The sequence below is a fragment of the Nanorana parkeri genome, unplaced genomic scaffold, assembly GCF_000935625.1.
Source record: "Nanorana parkeri isolate BGI_ZX_2015 unplaced genomic scaffold, ASM93562v1 scaffold1098, whole genome shotgun sequence".
NCBI lineage: Eukaryota > Metazoa > Chordata > Amphibia > Anura > Dicroglossidae > Nanorana > Nanorana parkeri.
The window spans coordinates 375,335-385,694 of record NW_017307366.1 but is presented as its reverse complement, the minus strand read 5'-3'; the positions used below and the strand labels follow the sequence as shown (position 1 = coordinate 385,694).

At 42.0% G+C, this 10,360-nt stretch overlaps 1 protein-coding gene and 1 long non-coding RNA gene across 2 annotated transcripts in view; one reads left to right on the top strand and one right to left on the bottom strand.

Moving 5' to 3' along the window:
* LOC108796353 overlaps positions 1-5,975 on the top strand; it is a 25,092-nt gene extending 19,117 nt beyond the window's left edge. Inside the window, exon 3 of the long non-coding RNA XR_001941794.1 lies at positions 5,905-5,975. This is a non-coding gene — a long non-coding RNA (uncharacterized LOC108796353). The remainder of the gene's footprint in view (positions 1-5,904) is intronic.
* Positions 1-10,360, bottom strand: part of PIK3C2B (phosphatidylinositol-4-phosphate 3-kinase catalytic subunit type 2 beta) — a 311,550-nt gene that overhangs the window by 195,607 nt on the left and 105,583 nt on the right. Inside the window, 1 exon segment of the mRNA XM_018567816.1 lies at positions 7,256-7,398. Coding sequence (XP_018423318.1) covers positions 7,256-7,398 — 143 coding nt within the window.

Genomic DNA, 10,360 nt, shown 5'->3' with positions numbered 1-10,360 from the left:
ATCACAATTAGTAAGAAGATAAGAAATGCACACCTACATTCTGGGGAGATAAAAGTTGAGAGAAAGTTAAGAGCGGGAGAATGAAAAAGAAAGGACAACAGAAAGGAAGCTGATTGACGGGCTGACCAGGGGAGCTGAACTAAAGAGAACCTGACCATCTCTTGTTTTTACACTGACACAAAGCCGACATCTCTCAGACAAAAGATTTTGAGATTTCTGGTAAAGTAAAAATTTCTACTTATCTGTAGGCAATTCACTAGCCATATATATCTGACTAGACCAGTGGTGGCGAACCTTGGCACTCCAGCTGTGCCAAAACTAAAAATCCCAACATGCATCTGCCGCTGGGAGTTATGTCTGTGGCTGTCGGAGACTTGCAATGCCTCATGGGACTTGTAGTTCCAAAATAGCTGGAGTGCCAAGGTTCGCCACCACTGGACTAGACCATTTGGGTCATGCTAGAATCGAGATTGAATTGAAATAATTCTAGCTGTAGTAAGAATTGTTTTGTTTTTTTCAATCTTGGGAGAAATACATATATATGTATAATCTCCTTGAAGCTGATTTCAGTTTCTAGTCAATGGTGTGGTTGTGATTTATACCTAAAAAAAAAAAAAATAGTGGATATAAATAAAATATATATTTCTTGGCTAATTAGCCAGTTCTGTGAATAGTATAACAAGTTTGTTCATGTGCAGTAGAATTTGAGCTTGTGAATATCTGTTGGCTGGGAGAAGTCACATCTGCACATTTTGTTATCACATTCTGCTGAGCTCATGATAAGCTATTAATTACATTCCAGAAGTTACTTAGTTTTGTTACATTGATATTTTGAAATAATATCCTGTGGTTGTATTTTATCCATTACATGTGTTATCAATATTATGGAAATTTAGATCCATATTCTGTGTTTATGACCAGTTATTTTTTTTGTTTATTATTTTGCACTAAATTTTAGTTAATATATATATTTTTGCACATCATTGTACTAATTTTGTCTTCAGGTTAGCACAAATAAACAAACTCGAGTTATTTTATGATTTGTGGAAATAGGTTGGGAATCTCCTTAATTACAGATCCTTGCTTGTTTTCATAAATAGAAAACTGTTTATTTTATCAGTATAAACATTCTGACAGAACCGTTAGTTGATTTAATATAAAATCAGATAAGATAGTGGGATTTAAGCGGGGTAAAGAAGGGTATAAGATACTATTATATGCGGATGATACATTGGTTTTTTTTTTAGCAGACACTAATCATTCTCTACTAGAAGTGATGTCTTTACTTCTGGAATTTGGTAGGTTCTCAGGGCTATGTGTGAACTGGGAAAAATCCATGTTACTTCCGATTGATCCTCTTCCTTGTCCATTGCCGATGCAAATTCAGCATATACAAATAGTTGAATCATTTTCTTATCTGGGTGTCAGGATTAGAGTAAATGTTGAGGCATATTTGGAAGACAATTTAATATTAATTTTGCAGAAATTTCAGAAACAATGCAATGTATGGTGCACACTCCCCCTTTCGCTGATTGGTAGATTAAATCTCATTAAATGATTTGGATGCCTCAGCTTTCCTATATACTGTATAATTCTCCATGTTGGATTTCTCAATCTATATTTAGGAGGATAAATACAGTGTTTAGGGAGTTGATATGGAAGAAGAAACAAGCACGGATAAAATTAGAAACTTTGCAATACCCTAAAGGAACTGGGGGTTTGGCACTTCCAAATCCATGAATAATGTTTTTGGCCCCACAGTTAGGACACTTGGTGGGTTGGAATCAACCAGGGCAGAGGATAAGGGGTTTGTTTCAAAATAGAGATGGCCCTTGAGACCACTTTATATTTATAGGAGTTTTCAACTTTACCCACTATAAGATTAATTGGTAAAATGTGGAAATCAATTAAGGGGTTATTGGATATTTCAGAATTTACAAAATACACTCCAATATGGGACAATGGGGTACTATATGAGGTAAACAAACTCCAAGGATTTGGAATGTGGAAGAAAATGGGGATTAAGTAATTGGTGCAAATATATGAGCAATGTGTCTTGTGCTCTTTCCAACAATTACAAGCAAGTTATTTAGTACCGAATGCTTAATTTTACAAATATTTACTACTAAGGCATGCACTTACGTGAGGTTTTGTATTATTGTAAATATGGTTATAGATAAACTTCTTAATGCAACTGTGACGAGAGGGTTGATTTAATAAATGTATTTAAATGTATTGCCTGGGGCTTTGAATAAATCTCCCCAATGTAAAGTGGGTTGGGAACTGGATCAGGGGCCACTAGAAGATACCCTTTGGAGGGAGGTGCTGCTTTCAATCCAATTAGTTCCACCGTCTGCATCACATAAATGAACACAGCTGTATATTGTACATTGAACATACCGGACCCTTGAATTCCTATATAGGATAGGACTCAGGGAAGATTCTAAATGCCCAAAGTGTGGGTTTGAGCCAAGTTCGCTGATACATCTGCTGTGGAGATGCCCGAAGTTGAAACGATATTGGCAGGAAATAGTGGACATAATAAATATAGCTTTTGGAGTTCTAATAATCCATTGATATGTATTTTGTGTATTTTTGGATCTTTCAAGGTGGAGTACTATATGAAGGTGGCTGTAATGAGGGGATTGTTTGTGGCTCGGCATAGTATAGCCTTTAGGTGGATCTCAGCAGCCCCTCCCACAGTGGTTAAATGGGGAATCATGTTAAACATAGAGGTAACATGGATAAATATGGTAAAATGTGAGATAAGTGGATTGAATTTAGTTTGGAGTTTGGTAATAATGTCTGCTTTATCTGTTATTGGTATTTTGTGGAGAAATTTAATTTAGGTAATATGGTACGATGATAATTTGTTTTTTTGGCTTTATTGCATTAGTGTTTGTTTTTGTATTGTTTTAATTATGTATTTATGGACGTAAAAGTGTTTATTATGTATTGTATTATCAAAATAATAAAAAGTATTAAAGTTAAAAAAAAGTTTTTTTGTTTGCTTCTCTTATGAAGTTCTTCATTGGAACGGTTTTAAATATGTATATGATTGCACAAACATTTGAAGATTTCAAATTTCAAGATTCCATTTGAAGATTTCATCTAAACTTCTTTCTGTTCCTAGAAACCATGGCATAGCAATCACTCTCTGCTCTGCAGTTACAGGCTACCTCATTCCTTCTTATGTATCAGGGGTGTTACATAACTCAATAGTTTCTAAAAAATATTCATCAGGCATTCGTAAGTAGCTGAAAACCATTAGGATTGCTTTCCTTTAGTTCACGTAGTAAATCCAAGTGAGGAAATTATTCACGGTTCTTGACCCACTTCTTGTCCACATCCTTCAGTTTTTATTCCTCTTCTTGTTTTTCTTCTGGATGGCTAAAGCACCTATCATCAGCATGATGCTGATGCTCAATAAATGCTTAATTAAATGCTGAATAAATCACAATAAATGCTGCTCCTTGACTGTGGGGGTCTCAGGTGGCCTAGTGGGGTCTCAGGTGGGCTGTGCAGAGTCTTAGGTGGGCTGTGCGGAGTCTCAGTTGAGCTGTGTGGAGTCTAAGGTGGGCTTTGTGGAGTTTCAGGTAGGCTGTGCAGAGTCTCAGGTCGGCTGTGCAGAGTCTCAGGTGGCCTGGTGGGGTCTCTGGTGGGCTGTGCGGAGTCTAAGGTAGACTGTGGGGGTCTCAGGTGGCCTAGTGGAGTCTCAGGTGGGCTGAGGGGAGTCTTAGGTGGGCTGTGTGGAGACTAAGGTGGGCTTTGTGGAGTCTCAGGTGGGCTGTGCGGAGTCTCAGGTGGGCTATGGGGGGTGTCAGGTGGGCTATGGGGGGTATCAGGTGGCCTGGTGGGCTGTGCAGAGTCTCTGGTGGGTTGTGCGGAGTCACTGGTGGACTGTGCAGGGCCTCTGGTGGGGTTTAACATTTTTGTATTATTTTTTTTTTTCATTTTTATTAGTTTTTTTCCATTTTAATTTCTTTTATTATTTTTTACTTTTTTTCACTTAACTTTATTGCTATCACACAGGGGATAACAAGCACCTGTGTGATAGCATTCGGAAGTGACAGGTTCTCTTTATGAGCCTTCCCGCCAGTACAGACTCAGGACATAGGGAATGCACTGGACTCGGGACATCGGGAACGCCCTGGACTTGGGACATAGGGAACGCACCGGGCTCGGGACATAGGGAACGCACTGGACTCAGGAACACACTGGACTTGGGACATAGGGAACACACTGGACTCGGGACATGGGAACGCACTGGATTCGGGACTTTGCAACACAAAAAATCAGAAGTATACTCACAGATAATACAAGCCCCGCCCCTGCTACCTGATTGCCCACTATGTCTCCGTGCAGCCTTCTGGGCCCGCACTGAAGCATTTACTGATCATACAGGGCTAGGCAGGCACATGTACATCTGATGCATCTGAAGGGATGCCGGGAAAGTCCTGTTTTATAAAACATAGGGGTCAGTGAAAAAACATTGAGCTCTACTGCAGCCGTTATGCTCTTCTCCTGAAAATGCCCCGATACATAGAGCCGCTACCGGCCCTTTAAATGTTTTTCAAATAGCTTTGGCCATTGACCCACATAGCCCCTCACCCGGAATACCTCTCCACCAAATGCAGCCTCCCTCTCCGCTCTGACGGGCGGTAAGTGTTATGTGTGGACAGTCTCTTCTCCCTGCTGGTGCTGGCTGCAGCGATCTGTGTCCCTTTCACAGAATGCTGTAGCCGGCACGAGAGGGGAGAAGAGACTACGGCTGTGACTCTGCCCCTCCCCCCCCCCTTGTACCTTAGCTGCTGCTGCTCCTGAATGAAAGAAGACAAGGTTCGTTCTGTGTGTTCACGGGGGAGGACAGGAGAGAAGTTGTAAATCTTGACTACACACAGAACGGACCTTGCCTTCTTTAATTGAGAGAGAAAACTTCTGTGTACGTCTGCTGAATGCATTATTAAACACATAAGGAGCACGGACAGCTGACACTTTGAGATATATAACCAAAAGGAAACAGTTTCATCAAGTGGAAAAGGAATGGACACTTGTAACAATAGCCAGCCTGCTATTGGATATTTTAAATTGCAATAGCCAATAGCAGGCTGGCTATTGCACCCGCCCACTGCCTGCTGTCAATCAGCAGAGAGGACCTGATGGAGAATTTTGTCTTAAGTTCCCTCCTTTGCTGATTGACAGCAGGCAGTGGGCGGGTGCAATAGCCAGCCTGCTATTGGCTATTGCAATTTAAAATATCCAATAGCAGGCTGGCTATTACTCCCAGCCACTGCCTGCTGTATTTACATTCAGCTGCCTCAGCGGCTGAACCCAGTGAAGTGGAAAGGTTACACTAAAGGTCTAAAAGACCCCTAATGTCACCTTAAAGAGAACCTGTCACCTCCAATGCACGCAGCCCTGGTGAGAAACTGCCCTAAAATCATTAGTCTGTATTGTTTTAGAAAAAATGCCACATGTCCCTTGAAGAAAAAGTATCGGTAATTGGTATCGGCAAGTACATGAGGGACAGTACTTGAACTTGGTCTTGAAAAAGTGGTATCGGGAGATTCCTATCAATAATATATGCATCAGAGATATGGCTGTAGGTCAGATCAGGAGGACATAGCAGGATTTTCAACAGACCGCAGTTTAGCCAGGGTGGAGCTGAAATTAAATGTGGATACATAGCAGGATTTGCAACAGACAGACAGCAGTTTAGGCAGGGTGGAGCAGAACTTAAATGTGGATACCTGAGGGGAAGAAGAGTTGACTGAGAACTGTTGTAAGTTCTGATTCTCAGTGTACTGTATGCTCTCTGATCTCACTCTGGGATCATATTACCAGAGTTGCTGTCCTATTGATTCAACTGAACTGACTGAACCCTTTCAAATGAATTAGGTTAAGTCAGATGAATCGATTCATCCAGTTCACTGAAAAGAATCAATTCAAAAGAAAGATTCCTTCATGAACTGGACATCACTTTTCCACACAACCAGATGCCCAGATGCTGTTAGGAGGAGGTAGGATGACACCTATAATGTGCAGTCAGAAAAACAAAACAAAAACTAAAGTGACTGGAGCATACAGCGCTTTGTAGATCTTCCCATCTCCACCCTTAGCTCTGCCTATACACGCATCACACTTCCTCTATTTTGCAATGGCTCATGGGAGATGTAGTCTGCTTTCTCTGCCAGGATATGACACACACTGGTTACCTAGATCTGCCCCCTGGCTGCAGGAAGGACTGGTCTGTACATAGGTGGATGTGACATCACTGGCAGCTAAAAACGTAAGCACTTTTATGATAAATGGTCACAGCAGTTTGCTTCCTTCCTGACTGAGAGGGATCTAAATATATAATGTGATGTGCATTTCGGTGTTCTTCTTTAATTCTCCTAGATACAGTAGTACAAGTGATTGGCTAATAAGATCACATACATACACAAACAATGCATTATTTCTCTGCATCCTGAGATGAAACATTAACACTCATAACATTGGCTTGGCAAGTCAGCAGTTTGGAAAAAAAATTAGAGGTTGTTTTATAGGAGATTTTCAGCACAGTAGAATGATTAACTCCTTCATGACGGGAGACGTACCCTGTACATCCCATCACAACGTGCCTAAATGACTGGCCACGTACACTGTACATGACCAGTTATTTGCGGTTCTGTAATGCTGGTAACCGCTGATTCTCTAAGATCAGTCTCAGGTTATTATTAGTTGTTCCTATGTTTGGAGCAGCCTAATAATAACCAAAAATTTAAAAAAGTACATTTATCAAGCAGTCATAGTGACTGCTTGATATAAACTGACAAAAAACATGTGTAAAAAAATTAAGAAAATAAAAATTATATATAAATATATTCTATTTTTTTTCCTCATTGTTGTATTTTATTCAAACTAAGTGAGGGGTTAGGTACACATTTGTGATATAATTATATAGCTATTATTATACAACATTTCTAAAAAATTATAATAATCAAAACGTGTGAAAAAAGTTTTTTCCTCATTTGTTTTATATTTTATTTGAACTAACTGAGGCGTTAGGTACACATATTTGATATAATTATATAGCCCTATCTGTCCTCTAAAAAACAATATATAATATGTGTGGGTGCATTTATTAAGAAAGTATATTACGGCCATGGAAGAATCACACAGTACAAATTCAAAAGTGTGTCAGTCATTTACAAACAGAAAGTGAAAAGAAGCTCAGTCATGAAGGGGTTAAACGGCTTTTCAATAAACCCACCAGTATAAGGACTCCTTTTGCATTGCCTCGTGCAGTTCACTCAAATCTTTCTTTGGTAATTTGGATAGCTTGAATTTGCCACTGAAGGGCTCACTTTCTGGTTTTGAAAATTTCACATCAAAAGCAGAGGTAGGAAAGTCAATCTGTAGATGACCAGAAAACAGGGAAACAGACTTTAGAGAAATTATACTGTCAACCACCAGCTTCTTCATCCGACACAGCTCAAATTCATCTCTGTATCTGTATTCTCAAAGAAACATTTTTTTCCAACTTACCTGAAAAATCCATATCTTTTAGTATGGCACAGGACAGAGGCACCTTTTGGTCAAAGTCACTGGGTTATATGCAGCCACCTTCAGGTGATTGGACACTGGCACACAGAATTGTGGGACAACCCAAATAACCCATCCCACCCCAACAATCCTCAGTTTTGTAGCAAGTAATTAGAGGAAAATTGCCAGGGCAGAAAGGAGGTTGTCCTGTATGGGGTTTAATAAAGTAGATTTTATAAGAAATTCAAAAATGTTATTTTCTTAACCATACAGTACAGGACAAGTTCCTTTAATCATAGACACTAGGACATCTCCAAGCAACACAACTGAATGGAGAGAAATAGGGATGCACCGATACCGTTTTTTTTTGGTATCAAGCACGAGTACCGATATTTATTTTTCGGTACTCGCAGATACCAGTACTTCTGCTATCATGGAGCCAGCTTCCCAGCCAATCAGGAAGCTGGGTGTCGTGTCATTACCTGCCGTTCGGATTCTTGATTGCCCAGGAAGCCGGCTGCATACTGTTTAGCCAGCTTGATGCTGGCTGACCAGGAAGCTGGGAGATTTCCTCTGACCGCTGCGAGGGAACATGGAGCCAGCTTCCCAGGCAATCAAGAAGTTGGCGGTGGGTAATGACATACCACCCCGGCTTCCCGATTGGCCGGGAAGCTCGCTCTATGCTCTTTGGCCAGCTCGATGCTGATTGGCCGGGAAGCTGGGAGATTTCCTCTGACCAGCACACGAGGGAACATGGAGCCGGCTTCCCGGGCAATCAAGTTTCCAGGCGGTGGGTAATGACATGCCACTCGGCTTCCTGATTGGCTAGGAAGCTCACTCTATGCTGTTTGGCCAGCTCGATGCTGATTGGCCGGGAAACCGGCTTCATTACCCACCACCTGGCTTCTTGATTGCTCGGGAAGCCGACTCCATGTTCCCTCACGGTACTGCCGGTCACAGAAAATTTCCCTCTGACCGGAAGTTCCGGTATCGGGGGTAAGTATCGGAGCATTTAGGAGAGTACGAATACTCACCCAAATACTCTGTATCTGCACTGATAATACTAGTATTGGTGCATCCCTAGTTGGAAACAGCAAAGAACACCAACAGGCTCACAAGAACCAACAAGGGAACCTAATCATGAACAAAAAGAGTAGCCTGTAGCATTTATGGCCAACACTGGCATCAGCAGAGGCCTGAACATCCATCTCGACAAAGCTTAACAAGCTAATGAACTGAAGGCCAGTTGGCACCCTTGGAAACCTGAGAAAGAGGCGCCTGACACTGAAAAGCTCAAGAGGCACAGATAGACCTAATCAAGTGAGCATTAACAGGAAAGAGAGAAACCCTGTATTTCAGGGCATAAGTTTTAGTGATGACCTGTCTAATCCACCTAGTAATGGTGGAAGACGCCCCTTGCGGGAGCCCTCAGGCTTGACAAAGAGATTATCCATATGATGTATAAAGACAGTGACTGAAAGGTATACTTGCACTGCCTGCAGCCCATCCACACCGTGCAGAAAAATATTTTTGGGATGCTATGGAGCAGGGCAAAAAGAAAAACAAGCCAATGTCCTGATTAAGATGGAAGGAAGAAACCACCTTCCTTCCATCTTGGAAGCTTTCACCAGAGAGTGAGCAGCAAGAGGCCTCATAAAAAAAATAGCCAAGGCTGAGATATGACCATTATTCAAGGACAAGTGTAGATCCAAAAAGTCAGACAAACTCCCAGTCCCAGACATAAGGATCACCAAAACGGTCTCCATTTCAAACCTGTGGAGCAGTAGAGAAAGAATCTGTACAGAAGGGAAGGCTTACTATCAGACAAAATTGATCCCATGGGGTCACTACATGTCCACTAAGAAGGCCAGAGGATCCCTAGACCGGGCCATGACCCTTTCCACCTTGTTGTTAAAGTGTGATGCCAAAGATCCACATCTCGTATTCTCCAACAGTGACAGTGGTCTTGAAACACCTTGGGGTGCAGAGTCCATTCCCCTGCATCCAGGTGCTGATGACTGAGAAAATCTACCTGCCAATTGTCTACTTTGCAAATGTGGACTGCAGACAAAGCCATAAAATGCCTTTTAGCCCAGGACAGAATCAAGGCAGCATCTTTTCAGGCCATGTGACTGTGTTGCCCTGATGGTTGATTAAGTCACTGTCCGACTGAATCCTCATAGGTCGTCCCTGAAGCCGGCTGGTCCACCCCTCATCTCCAAAATGTTGATGAGAAGTTAGAAAAAACAAAACTAAGAGGAACGGGGGTACCAGAGGTAATAATAATAGAGGATGTTTTCCAGATGGACTCCTGGCTGGACCTAAGGGCAACTGAGGAGTGTAAACTGAAGTCTAAAGTGCCAGAAGCAGAGTTACCAGGGGAAACCTGGTGAGTTCCTTCATGGCTCTCTGCACTGTGTGTGCTGGCCTGCCCCCCTAGTCCCATTTCCCTTGTGTCTGTCATCCGCTATTGTGTAGCCCTGAGGGGTACTCACAACCTCTGCTGTGGAGAAAGGATTCAGCTGACCTGTGTGTCATGACTGAAGGCTGCTGGATAGCCTAGTGAAGGCCTGCTTGGCATCCCAGGGGGCACTGATATGGAGCAGTAGGCTGTATTTGTGTATCCCCTGCAGGGAACATGTCTGGGCAGGGCTGAACCTACCTCGAAAGTGTTGAATCTTCAATGGCAGATGCGACAGACTCATTAATGTCAATGGGGAAAAAAGTATTGCACAGTTTTACAAGTCTTATTTAAATGGTGCAGTTGTTGTGTGGCACACGACCCTGGCCCAGGAGATGCACTGCCTACCTCTATGTGTGCAAAGACAGGGTT